General features: G+C 42.2%; 1 protein-coding gene across 1 annotated transcript in view; it reads right to left on the reverse strand.

Annotated features, from left to right (window-relative positions):
- LOC139227539 (retinal dehydrogenase 2) overlaps positions 1 to 14481 on the reverse strand; it is a 90818-nt gene that overhangs the window by 40774 nt on the left and 35563 nt on the right. Inside the window, exons 2-5 of the mRNA XM_070858360.1 lie at positions 14295 to 14399; positions 12416 to 12556; positions 10846 to 10975; positions 2704 to 2765 (exon numbers count right to left, since the gene is read on the reverse strand). Of these exons, the coding sequence (XP_070714461.1) occupies positions 2704 to 2765; positions 10846 to 10975; positions 12416 to 12556; positions 14295 to 14399 (438 nt within the window). The remainder of the gene's footprint in view (positions 1 to 2703; positions 2766 to 10845; positions 10976 to 12415; positions 12557 to 14294; positions 14400 to 14481) is intronic.

Genomic DNA, 14481 nt, shown 5'->3' on the forward strand with positions numbered 1-14481 from the left:
AATCAATGTTGATCACCCACGTGTAACAAGTTGCTATAATGTTCCTCTGCCTCTACTTTAAAGCAGGCGTTCACCCATGTATTTCAAATGAGTCAATCCTTCCACTAAAATAATGAACAAAGGAATGTTATACATATGTGCTTAGTGTTGATCTACGAATAGCATCAACAATAATTTCTAGGCTCTAGTTTGGAAGGAACCACAGTGAAGTGATACTGCAACTCCCTTGTGTCATTAAGAATTATATTTGTAATGTTCACATTGACTTGATATGTTCCTATGGTTTCTTTACACGGTATTTTATTTATATTTTTTCACAATTTCAATTATATTTTGGGGCGAGAAGGGGGAAAGCAGGTTGGAGCTTGTCAAATAATTTTATGGTACATTTTGCTGTACTTTTGTTTACGTTATGGATCACCCTGAACAACAGCAAAATCCAAGTACACTAGGAATACTTTTAGAATGTAGTAATTAGAGGTTCTCACAGAAAACTGTGTTTACAGATTTAAACCTTGACATTACAGTTAGTGCGATTAGTGGACAAGCAATTAATGGGCATTTTCCTCCTCGCTCTGAGGTCTCCCTGCAGCCAGGACGCTAGGTTAGCAGTCTGCTTCTAGGCCCCCTGAACCAAGCCTCTGAACCAACTGCTGGAAGATGAACATGTGGGATGGGAGGGATTGTCCTGTGAGGAGAGATTGAGTACACTAGGCCTATATTCTCTAGAGTTTAGAAGAATGAGAGATGATCTCATTGAAACATACAAAATTCTTACAGGGCTTGACAAGGTAGATGCAGGGAGGAGGTTTCCCCGGGCTGGGGAGTCTAGAACCAGGGGTCACAGTCTCAGAATAAGGGGTTGGCCATTTGGGACGGAGATGAGGAGAAACCTCTTCACTCAGAGGGTGGTGACTCTTTGGAATTCTCTACCCCAGAGGGCTGTAGAGGATTAGTCTTTGAGTATATTCAACAAGATCAATAGATGTTTGAATATTAAGGGAATCAAGGGATATGGGGACAGTGCAGGAAAGTGGAGTTGAGGCAGAAGATCAGCCATGATCTGATTGAATGGCGGAGCAGGCTCGAGGGGCCGAATGGCCTACTCCTGCTTCTAATTCTTATGTTCTTATAGGAGTTACCTGCGGATAGCATGCTCTCTCTCTCTCTCTCTGATGTTCCCTCACTTCCTGTGGTATGTGCTTGGTATTTGCTTTGGTCTTCTCCCAGCAACATGGCTCAGAAAGGGAACTCAGTGATGTGAGGATGCTACATGGTTCATCACTCGACAGCGCTCTTCATTGACTACCTTGATAAAGGTATTGGATCTATCCATGCAGATAGTTTACAAAATGTACAATACTTGCATGGCTGGACGTAAGTTATTTTACTCATGTTATATAAGTCACACCCCTGTAAATACAGGTCTTTAGAAGCATCAAAAATAGACAACTATTTTATACTGCAATTATTTCCTACTCAAAGAGTGATTGATATTTAAACGCCAGCTAAGTTTGTGTGATGACAGTAAAACGTGAGGCTACAGTGTTTAATTTACCCTCAACTACACAAACTCAAAATCAGCCAACCAAAATTTCTCCGCCCTTGGTTTTTAAATATTATAATTTATTTTACAGCAGATACTGATTTATCTGAAAGAAACAGACATGATCTTTACCTGCGTGTTTACCCTGAACCCGTGACTGCATACAATGGGACACTTCTCAATCTATATTACAAAGCGTACTCGTTTTTATGTACCTATCTGTCAAGCATATCTACAACTTTTGGAAGGACCCCTTAAAGTTTCAGTAATCATACAGTAACAACTTTTATTCATATAGCGCCTTTAATGTAGTAAAACGTCCCAAGGCCTTTTAAAGCAGTGTTATAAGACAAAACAAATAAATTTGACACCAAGCCACATAAGAAGAAATTACAGCAGATGACAAAGAGGTAGGTTTTAAGGAGCCTCTTAAGGGAGGAAAGAGAGGTAGAGAGGTGGCGAGGTTTAGGGAGGGAGTTCCAGAGCTTAGAGCCCAGGCAGCTGAAGGCACGGCCACCAATGGTTGAGCAGTTATAATCAGGGATGTTCAGGAGGGCAGAATTTGAGGGACGCAGACATCTCGTGGGGTTGTGGGGCTGAAAGAGATTACAGAGATAGGGAGGGGCGAGGCCATGGAGGGATTTGTAAAGAAGGATGAGAATTTTGAATTCGAGGTGTTGCTTAACCAGGAGCCAATGTAGATCAGCGAGCACAGGGGTGATTGGTGAGCGGGATTTGTTGCGAGTTAGGACACAGTCGGACGATTTTTTGGTACATTAAATGCAACACAATCATTTAAGTGCCCTCCAGAATATGTTGTGCATTTAATCTGGAATCCCTGAACAAAGTAAATCAAGCATGACCAAAGATTTTATTTGAGTAAAAAAGAATGTAAGGTGCTTGTTTTACACCCCAAATCCTGCAGGAAATTAAGTATGAATGCAGTCAAATAAATAAGTTAAGCTACTTTTTCTGTGAGAAATGTGTGCTACGCCCTTTATTCAAAGGGCTGGGTCTTTATTGAAAGATTACCAGCTGCAAGTTATCCTTTCCTGTCAGGGGTGATCAAATAATAATAAGATTAAAGATCGCTCTTCAGTTGTAGTCTGTGGTATTTTTGAGAAGATAAGCACCTACTGCTGATGAATAATACTCACAGGGATGATCTGTCCACACACCCCTATTGGCTCATGTCTTGTAAATGTGAAATAATCTCCATCTGTAACAGAGGTCTGCAATTACTCATCATTCTTGTTTGATTTGGCTTCACCAAAAAAAATCATTAATACTTCTGGGCACATTAATCAACTTGCACGGGAGAGAGAATCGTGTAGACCATCTCTTGCTGCCAAGCTCTAATATTGATAAATGAATGCAGTTTAGTTTTTAAAAAATTGATAAAGTGCTTAAAGTACAGACACTGTTTACTGAAAATCCATGTTATAAAATGAGCCAATTTGGCTGCAACTATTCTTTTAACATTATTGTTTCAAACCTTAACTCAACATATTGATTGTTAATAGAGCACAGTTTTCAATTTCATATTTCTCTCATCTACTTTCCTTTTTTGCAGTTGTACAAAATCCATCCTTTTCTCTTCCACCTGGGAGAGACGTGAGTCGGAGATCAAGCCACCAAGTCCAACCCTAATACCTGCCTGCAATTGGTCACCGGGAAAAGTATGTCCATGGATATATGTACAGTGGGGGCGAAATTTCCCTGTTGTGTGCCTCCCATTAGTGCCTCTGGGGATGCTAATGGGATGTAAACCTGTTTTTGTTTGCGCGGAGCGCTGCTGATCCCGCCCGAGTAGCGCCCCGGATACTGCCCCAACAAGAAGTGGCACGCGCGACATTGTGCTCCACTTACTGTGAGGAGCGATAACCCCAATTTTGCGGCCGGGACGGGACTTCCGCGCTGGACGCAGGAACTCCCTCCCTGACTGGTTTACTGCCCCCAGACGGGGCACTGGGGAATTTTGCCCCCAGTGCGTCCGTTATCGCTATAATAAAATGTAACAACCCGTTTGAGAGGAGTATCGAGCATTGTTAGTAGAATGCATCGTGGCCAAAGTGTATGCATGGCTTGTAACTTGAACGTGCCAATGGAGAGGTGTGAAATAAATGTCTGATCTTTTATTCTGTATTTAAACTCAAATTGTGAGTGAAGTTTTGAGACCATACATTTGTCCCTGTGCCAGGTTCAAAATCAGTCTGACGTAAAGCTGTAAATAGCTTGACATTTTCTTAAGGGTAGATGAAGTTATTGGAATATGTATCATTAGGAATTTTTCTATTGAAATAGTGGATGCACAGGTACAGATAGTAGCATGGAATCAAGGATCGGCTAAGGACGACCCTGTGAGATGTGGTTCCTTGATGAAACAGCCAAGCTCCAAGCCACTCAACACCCACAAGTGGCCCCAATTTTAATTCCAGGTGCATTCCTCAGGCTTGAGTTAAAATTAGAGTCGGGTCTCAATTATCTCATACAAAAGCAAAACACTGCGGATGCTGGAATCTGAAATAAAAACAGAAAATGCTGGAAATCTCAGCAGGTCAGGCAGCATCTGTGGAGAGAACCAGAGTTAACGTTTCAGGTCTGTGACCCTTCGTCAGAACTCTCAATGATGTCATCGGGCCATAACGTACATATGTAAAGAAGGACCTTGTTGGCTCCGGGTGCATGTCCTTGCTGCCCGGTCAGAAGAGCAGGATAAAATTGTGATCATGGTGGCTTTTGGACAGGTAAGAGCCAGGGCGATTTTAACTGCCCACCCGCCAGGTTTCTGCTATCGAGTCGGGTTAGAACCCCCCCACTGGTCAGTCACACTTGGTGGAAGAATGTAGTAAAACATAGGCTTTTATCCCATTTCCAGAGTGTTTTTATTCTGTAAATAACAAGCAGTCAGCGAAGTACACAAAACAGCTATTTTTGTGTGATGATGCAAGGTGATCCTCAATTTGTTTCAGCAATACTCAAAAATTGAAAATACCGACAAACTGATTAAAATGTCTTATTTTTTTCAACCACTCTTTTCCCCTGCCTGCCTCTCCTCCTGAAGGTGTTGATTCCTTGCTGATGTGTGGTTCCGTGGAGCTTGGAAACCCTTTGACACCTCACCCAAGTATCCGTTATTCATACGTGAATCTAGATAGTGAAGATTGGTACCATAATCAACCAACACAGACATTGTGGTTGGGTTTGGGGTTGGGTTGAAGAAGTGAAGGAGAGTTATCTCTAGTGTCCTGGCCAGCATTAACTCTCAACCAACACCTAAAAAGATTATTCGGCCATTATCACATCGCTGTGGGAGCTTGCTGTGCGCAAATTGGCTGCTGCATTTCCTACATTATAACAGTGACTCATCATCATAGGCAGTCCCTCAAAATTGCTTCCACTCTCAAAGTGAGTTCTTAGGTGACTGAACAGTCCAATACGGGAATTACAGTCTCTGTCACAGGTGGGACAGACAGTGTTTGAAGGAAAGGGTGGGTGGAGAGTCTGGTTTGCCGCATGCTCCTTCCGTTGCCAGCGTTTGGTTTTTGCATGCTCTCGGCGATGAGACTCGAGGTGTTCAGCGCCCTCCCGGATGCTCTTCCTCCACTTAGGGAGGACTACACTTTAAATGCACTTCATTGGCTGTAAAGCGCTTTGGCATATCCTGAGGTCATGAAAGGTGCTACATAAATGCAAGTTCTTTCTTCCTCCTGCCCAGACGTCCGCACTTCCACCAGGGATTACTGGATTGGTGTGAGGTGCAGTAACTCTGGCCTCTCTTTAACCCAAGGGTTCTGAAGCTAATTGTAGCGGCCTTACTACATGCTGGCTGAATCAGCTTAAGATCGTTCTATAATGTTCTTTAAATTTGGATTCTGGGAGCTGGCTCCTGGTATTCATGCTGTTAAATCAGTTAACCATAGCTTGCTGGCAAACTCATAAACCCTCTGCACAAATCGAAGATCCAACATGGGGTCTGCCTGGTCTGTGGGTTCAGCTACTCAACAGATAAACTCACTGCCTCAACAGAAGAGCAGGAACCCTATTTCAGATACATTCAATATAGGTTAAATTTAATACCACATCTTAGTGGACTGGCTTTTGATAATTATTAGTGTCGACATTTTCAAGAGTTATATCTAAAAGTTCTATGAAGGATGGATTCCAATTCTCTTTACTAGTTAACTGTCTTGAACAAATGTTTTTTTCCCCACAGGTGATGAACTGACATGGAGAAGCAACTATTTTAGAGGCACAGAGTGAAATGCTATTTTTAATTCTCAGCAGAATAACTAATCTGCTTGGCCTTTGCCTGGGAGACATCAGCAGGAGTCCGCTTGACTGAGGTCTGCATGTTTGACACCGGCCTTAAGGTGCCTGCAGGAACTTCCATCTTAGTTTCTCTGTGATTTTCCACACTTTCATCTCCACAACACCTGAACCACTCTGCAAGTGCTTAAAATGCATGAGCTTTTGTCACTTGAGAACCAAAAAAACGTCAAGATAAGGGCAGCTCCAGTGGCTCGTTGAACACAAATCAATGCGTTGGTTGCTGCCTACTAAGGGACAGGCTTCCTGCTGAGACACTTTCAAACACGCAAATTAATTGGAAAAACAAGGGTATAAACTATTTACACAAACAGTTACCAGCTGAACTAATTCTAAAAATAACTCTAGTAGGAATGACATTGTATGAAGAAATGTTGTCCAATTAAAACCTTTCCAAAATATGTTTGAATTTTTAATGCCTCACTGACCATCATCTAATCCAAAATCATGATTAATTAGGAATACACTTGGCATGTGAAAACGATGATAAACAGACACTCTCACTTAATGTACAGTAGCATCATCTTAAGTGTCAAATGTTCATCTTAAATGAGCCAGACCATCAGCACTTGACAGTTGAAAAAAAATCCTTTTGGTTCTTATTTGTTTATTTTTTTAACTTTCATTGGGAAAATAATCCTAGAGAAGTGAGTGAGCCCAAGAGAGCAAAGGAGCTGAATTGATATACGCAGTTAAAATGACATGATTTCCGTAGCACCCTGAGCCCCTGATTCTATCTACGAATCTTAATCCAGCTTCCCCACATTATTGGGATAAGCATCTTCTCCTGGCCCAGTTTCTTTCATGCACAAACCATTTAAACACATTTTGTTTTTTGAAACAACAGAAATAGACAGAAAAGAAAATGAAAGGATGTTAAAGTTGAGCGTAATTCTTTTCAACTGTGTGAGCTTATAATGTAGCACTGACGGTGTGTCTTCCCCTTTAAACGTTTCAATAAACAAATCCCATTCTCACGCCCAGAATGTCAGGACTAGCAGGAAAACAGCACAGTTGTAAGGTAGAAAGGACTGTCGAAACACCAGGGGGAAAACGCACATCACAAACGCATTTCAGAGTGGAACCGAAATCCAGCAGTGGTTTGGTTTTGAGTTAACTGTAAATGCTATGGAAGTGACAACTGACAAAAAGGATCAGGCTTTTGGAGTAATTCTAGAAATGGAGTGGTTAGGGGGTTAACGAATTACTGGCACATGAAGGTCTCCAATAAAATTACAGCAGAGATTTTCTTGAAAATAACAGAGCAGAATTTTAAGAAAATGACTCATTTTTAAGCAATGACATTGTGTGTCATTATCAAAGACGCAACAATTTAAGATTAGTTGCGCTTGTAAATGATGATTTCAAATCCCCTTTAAACTATCCACCCACTTACAAATATTTCTTGAACGCTGTAATTATTTCAATTGGACATAGATTGTTAAATGATTTATCATTGATCATAATTCAGTCTACTCGGAGTTACACAGACGTCTGATCTGGCTTCATAAAGCTACCACTGCAGACAGGCAGATTCACTGCATGTGCGTTTTAAAGTATAACTGTGTCTCCCCTCCCACTCGTCAAAACAGCATAAAATGGGAAGACATCTGGGCCCTGACTCTGTCATCATTTATGCCAGTTCTTTAATGTGTTTCCATCATAAACGCCCACTTCTGGAAGCCAGAACTCATTAGTTGGAAACCTGCAATTCACAGTGATTAAACATTTTAATCAAGTGGTGCTTTTTAAAGCAGTTTCAACCATAGAGGAAACTTACAAAAAAATTCTGCTAAACTACTGCTCTCAAAGGAATTAAGTTAAGAAACTTGAGTAGCTCTTTTGACTCAAATATGTGTATGCCATCCTATATGACTGACTTTCAATAACTAATATTTGAAGAATACATTCTTGGTGTGGAATAAAAGTAGTTTTTTTCTTTTTAGAGTTGAAGGGGGGCATACTAGAGAGTGACAATGACAAATGGGAGACAGGGCCGTCTACAATCCCCAATCTTATTTTCTCTCAGCAATTGCACAGCTTCAACTTGTGAGAATTCAAGTGGTGGTGAGCGGGAGGGAGTTGTCTCCTCCGGCACTAAGTTACATACAACTAGATGTTGTTTTGACCTTACGGAAAAAGCACTGGCCGAGTGGTGGTTTGACCCAGGCGTTGCTGGATGTTGCTGACTCCATTCAGATGAATGTGGGCTGAACAGCATTAAGAGCTCCCCAATAACCCCTGATGTTGCAGAGCTCAGTGAAGCGCACACATGTTGACGATGCCCATGGGCCGCGCTAGTATTACTTCATTTCCCTTCCACACGACGGGGCCAAAATTAAGGCCTGTTCCCACCGCAAATCAGCGGTCACGCTGCGGAGTGGAGTGGCCGCCGACTCTCCGTGGAATGGATGCTGCTAGCTCAATTGCCCTCCTGAGTTTTCCCGGCGGTGCACCGATCGCCCCACCCCCCCCCCCCTCCCCACTCCACTTTTGCCAATCCGTCTTAAGTGCATCATCACCGTGCGCACCACAGGTCTAACCCCCCTCCCTCCCGAAGGCGACAATCCCCTCGGAAAATCTCCGGCCCACCCGGCGATGCCAGAACAAGCTTTTTCCCAGTGGTCCAGTGAGGCTGTGGTCTTTTGCAGCGGCAGAACAGCTTCCCTTAAAGAGGAGGGTGCACTGCCGCTGCCACCATGTCGGCCCGACAACTATGCCCCCGGGTGCAGCTGGGCCGCCAACAGGCACCCTGGCACCCTCTCTTGGGTGTCAGGCCGCTGGTCCAGGCCGAAAGTCTGGTGGCCCAGTGGCCCGACGTTTAAAAATCGCGGAGGCTCGCCCCTTTAAATGAAAGGGAGAGCTGTGGTGACGCGGCGCCGTGGTGACATCATCACGGCGGTAACTCCACACTGCCCCCAGCTTTCACCCCCTCAGTTGCTGTCACCACCGCATCTTTTCCCCTCGGGTGTAATCACCGCCCCCATTCAGATCAACTTCCGGATTTAAAAAAAACAAAGAGCGGAATGTCGCACAAGAGTTGACCTGAACCGCAGCTGCGGTAAAAACCATCGAAACAGGGTGGGAGCACCCCGTTTTGGGCGGGGGGAAATTTCTACCCCTAAAGAGGATACCACTGCAGAGCAGAGACTAGCAGAACAGTGCCCAACAGGGTATTCAGTCTGTTCAACCACTGGCACTCATCCAAACATAGGAACAGAAGTAGGCCATTCAGCCCCTTGAGCCTGAAAAATTATAGTCACCAAAGTCACTCTCCAAAGTGGCCAAGTGCAGAGTTGCGTTGTCTGGAAAAGGATTGCTAACGCTCTCAGCTAGGTTAGTGTGTGGCATGCGGAATGCAAGAAAGAAAAGGCATCTTCAAATGGAAGCATCTCAAGGAGTGAGTGGTGCAGTGGGCTATACCTGTGTCCTCCTATTTCATTCATTCCTGGGATGTGGATGTCGCTGGCATTTATTGCCCATCCATAATTGCCCTCGAGGAGGTGGCGGTGAGCCACTTTCCTTTATCTTTGGTATCTAGATTCCAATACAGTGAAGAAGGGATAGAAGTTTCTTCTCTGTCGGTAATATGGATCCTAAATAATTTGAACTTGGATAGTTTCAGAACAATTCCTGCAGGGTGGAATCCAAAGCACAAAACTGTCTGTAAGCGGATGGCAATTGGCAAAGAGTGTGACTAATGTATGTCCCACAGTTGCAGGGGTGCTGATCGGGGTTAAGTCATATTAGATTTCTACCTTTATATTATTGATACTTTACAAATCAATGATTGAACTATATGAATGTTCAAAGTGAAGGGTTAGACCTAGCAATATTTCCACGGTCCCTTTTATACTAGAGGCCAATTTATTCTTTACACCAGCTACCCAGATGGTGCAAATTTGGGCTGCAGTTGTACTACACTGAAACCGATAGCTGTAGAATGCGAACTGCATCTGGTAAGACCAAAGTTATACCGCAGGCTGTGACTTGCATTCTGACCAATAGAAGTTCGGGCAGCATTTTTTAACGTTAGGAGAATGGGGCGGCAGTGTTTGCTTTCTCACATTAAAAAACTCTTTACTAAGCTTTGTAAGGTGCCCAGGAGGTTCAAAATGTCACCCCAAAATCAAATTGCTACATTGATAAAAGTCTGAAACTGCTTTACATTAGCGTGAAACTCTTTGTACAATTGCAGTGTCAAGTCAACTGTATAGGTCTGAAAAATAAACTGCATCTGACATTTTTCTTGGAAATGGTATGATTAGCAATAGTCAGGTCTCCAAGGCTACAGTTAAGCTGCCAGTTTCCTGTCAATTTGAAGTGATTTCAGATGTGCATCAAAGCAAACGTGGCAATCATAAATCAGCAATCAAATCTTGATCAGACAACTGAGCGCACTAAAGCCAAGCGCTGTGATTGTTCTGCTAGTCGTATCAGCTGCAGTATGAAGCTGTGCTTCAAAAGTGTCCAAGCGGTTCGCTGGTAGTATGACTACAGTTTTCTGCCTGCACATCACACTCCCACAAGTGCACAAACAACGGGCCCTACCCAACCACATTTGATACAGAGATTGAGACTGGTAGTATAAATACAGCCTAACGTTTCTAAATATTAGTATGTACCCAAGCCTAGATTTTCTAATCTGTGTTATTTTAACACTGGTGTTAGTCTTGGCTCCAATATCCAAATTAAGCATATGTACCTAGTGTTATCAGTAAGTACAACAGCTCTGCTGTACATGGAACAAAGGATCTGATAGTCAGTTAACTTATCTGTATATTCCACACATGAGGTAAAGCAAGCTTTACAGTTCAAGTCCCCCTGTAAGAGAATTGTCTAAATATCAATTCAGGTTAGGCACAGACATAGTTTATTCATTAACTTTCATTTCAACTTCAGTTTTGGTATGCTCTGCTGTAATTTCCGTCAAAAATATATCAATGGGTTCCTTTCCCTAGTCAACCTACCGACTGGAATTGTCTTCCCATGAATCTTGTCAGTCCAACCAGCGAAGTATCTGAGAGTTTTTATGACTCCCTGTAGGTCAACGTAATAAGCCTGGAGAAATGGCTTTCCACTATCTAGAGATTCAAGTGTCTGCAAAGAACATAAAGCAATTCAGAGAGAGGATAAATCAGGCAAGAGACAGAAAGTGAGATTGCAGCATGCTTTTAACAATATTACTTGAAGGTCCATATCAGTCTCTCGTGGTGAGTGTATATAGAACTTCACCCAATTGGACACTAACCACATCATTCATGATTGACAAAGCAATGAGCGTGTTATTGTGATTAGGATCGTAAAATGGATTATTCATATTTCCCACGGAAGGCCGACATTTAGGGGTTTCATTTCCTCTGGTGGGACACTGGTTAATGTGTTTGCAGAATATTTTCCTGTGCGTTAAAATAGTGCACAAGGGAACCCTACCTGAATACATTACCAGTTTGCTACCAGAGGAGATTATCCCCCTTAATGTGTTTACAGCAGGTGCATTATTATTTGAAGAGCCAGGAGAACAATTTATTAAACTGGGGAAATGAGCAAAAAGGTAAAGTTAAGACGGATAGTGAATGTTCTTCACAAGGGGAATGGACCGCTGGAGAAGGTAGTGGAGGCAAATCCTGACTTTGTGGATACTATAATGCAAGGAGCCGGGTGAATAGATAAGCTGAGATGGGCCAATTTGCCTTCCTCATCAGTATCTATCTTGTAATTTAAAGGAATTACAGGAGACGTTCATGTCATAGATAATAGAATATTTCTGTTATTTCTTTCTATAAAACAAAATTGGTCACAACTGTATCAGTCTTGTGTAACAACACAGATCTCCAGACTAAACCTAATTTTGATGCAATATATTTCACTATATTCATTTATATAGTCTAAGTAGGCAATGTATGCCTCAGTTAATCTGCGATCATATGAATTTCCTCGAACTCATATTTTAGTGGATACATTAACCTCTTTATTTTAAATGGGGAAACAAACAGAGGACTATCACACAATTTCATTAAGCATTCATTTGCCAATAAATGACAATGTCATTTCACCCCATAATTTTTCAAATTCATTTTCGAGGTGTTACACTCCTGTTTTTTTTTGCCCCATGCACCTGTGATCACAGATTCAGATTCTGGTGAAAAGCCAGTCCGACAACCTGTCATCGATCTGAAACGTTAACTGTTTCTCTCTGCACAGATGCTGCCTGACTTGCTGAGTATTTCCAGCATTTTCTGTTTTTCATATGAAATTCATAGTGCAAGGTCACAAACCAGGGCACTCAGGCTAGATACTGACTTCATTCTGTGAAAATCCCCCCATCTCAGAGGTTGCATCACAGAATGGGAGGCATCGAGGCAATTTAGTGCTAGTTTTATAAGACGGTGTATGTTCTTAGGGTATGTGTTATGTTATTTTTGGCTGCGCGTTATTTTTATTCTCTTTTCATTTTTGTTTAGCTTAGCCGGGGGCGGGAATAAAATGGTGATGGTGTAATTCGCCGTCTGATTGCCAAAGATGTGACTGGATACTCACGGCGAGCTGCGGCCGGTCCCGTTCTACTAAATCTGCCAGTTTGTCAATCAGCCGGCCCCTCTCCGATGCATCCATCCTCCTCCACACGGAGCCCGGGGAGAAGGCGAGCCGTGCAGCCTGGACTGCCTTGTCCACATCAGCCTGTATAAACAAAGTACAAAACAAAGATAACAATGAATGTTACAGGCAACAAATTCTTAAAAGTCAACACCAAACGTTGTGTTTATACATTAAATTATTGTGTATATACTCTGTGTATAGAAACCCAATAGAAATCGTCTGTAAATAAACGTAATGTACATTTTGTGTATAGCAACTCAATATACATTGTGTGCATTCATTTCAAAACACGTGTCAAAAGCAGAAATTGCTGCAATGATACATCTCACGGCGAGCGACGTTAATTGGGCGTTGTCCCTCGCTGTTCAGATCACATATTTGCGCCGCAAATTGCTGGCATGTCTAAGCGAAAATGATGCAGCGATGTCAATGTCGCATCTGGGACCTCATGAATGTCGTGCCGAATGACCTATCTCCTTAACCAATGAAAGAAAAGGATATAGAAAGAAACAGAGCAAACGGCGGAGAAGGCAATGGGGTGAATTGACGTCAAATGAGATACAAAAAGAGAGCGAAAGAAAGAATGGAATGAGAGAGACAGAAAAGAAAAGTAGGGAAATGTGTTAAATGAACAAGCAGAAGAAGAGGACAATGTAACCCAGTTGTGTCTGTGAATTGTTGTATTGGTCCTTGAGAAGTTAATGAGTGAATGGCAGGGAATGTCCACACATTCTTGATGCATGAAGTATGAACCCTGTCCATCATGACCCACAACAGTGCCACAATGACTGGGGACATCATTGCATTGCTTTCATAGGGACACCAGAACTGCTGGTAAAAAATGACCACGGTTCATCCAGTTTGCCTTCTATCATCCTGGTAGTCGCATGATACAGTGAGAATTGAGTAAATCGTAGCAATCAATCTCAATGAGTCTACAACAAACCCAGACACGAGGAAAGCCCCAGTGGTGGAGAGCTATGGGAGCCATTGGTCCTAATTCAGGCCTTTTTCCTCTCAAGCTACATTTACCAGGTCATGTCTCACATACTGCATCCCAACATTATTTTCTGCAAGAAATTATCTTATTTACATTTTTGAGTGTCAAAACAGCCTTGCATCCAGAAAATGCTTGCCTTCTGACACTAACTGGAATGTGGATGGCAAGAGTGGTCGTAAAATACTGCCAAGACAGATAGGAAGTTTAAAAACCTTTAGGATCAATTCACTACCTGCTGGAGTGAGACTCCAGAGTGTCACTATTCCCTTTCTGGACCCCTAAGGTTGTGTGTTATGTTAGGAGATTAGGGTCCTTACCACATGAATTATCAGCCCTAAATGGCTACGGTGAGATTAATTCGTACAAATGGCACAAATTTATTCCAATGAGAAGGCTCACAACGATGTTCCAATTTTTTGGGTATTACTGAGGCTAAAGGCGGAGCGGCACAAATCGTCCAGCAATTTGTGAAGAATCGAAACTCATGGCATATATCTTCTGCACCATAAATTGCTGGATTTTTTATGATCTAATAATGGCAAGCACCATTAATTCGCCAATATTTTCCCAGCAATTTCTGGCCCACGTGTGTACAAAATCACTCTGCATTGTGTTTGTGCAAAATCGTTATACAGTGTGTACAGAACTATTATACCTTGTGTACAAAATTATTCTACAAATCTCATTGCATTGAATTTTTAGACGCCGATTTATTGCATAAATATTGGGCATGTTAGTAAATTAATGGAAATTAAAATGAGAAAGATTTGACATCGACAGTTAGGAGCAAATGTTAACATTATCACAGAAGGGTTTTACCTTGTCAGCTTCCTGAACTTCACAGATTTTCTCTCCAGTAGATGGATTGTAGGTTGAGAAAGCATTTCCACTCGCCGAATGATGCCATTCATTGTTAATAAAAAGCTGGTGAAATAAGAAAGCATGGCAAGTCAATAAAGAGTCAAATCATCGAGGGGGAACTGGGCAGTGGTTATACTGAGGACAA

This window comes from Pristiophorus japonicus, chromosome 17 (genome assembly GCF_044704955.1).
Source record: "Pristiophorus japonicus isolate sPriJap1 chromosome 17, sPriJap1.hap1, whole genome shotgun sequence".
In the NCBI taxonomy this organism is placed as follows: domain Eukaryota; kingdom Metazoa; phylum Chordata; class Chondrichthyes; family Pristiophoridae; genus Pristiophorus; species Pristiophorus japonicus.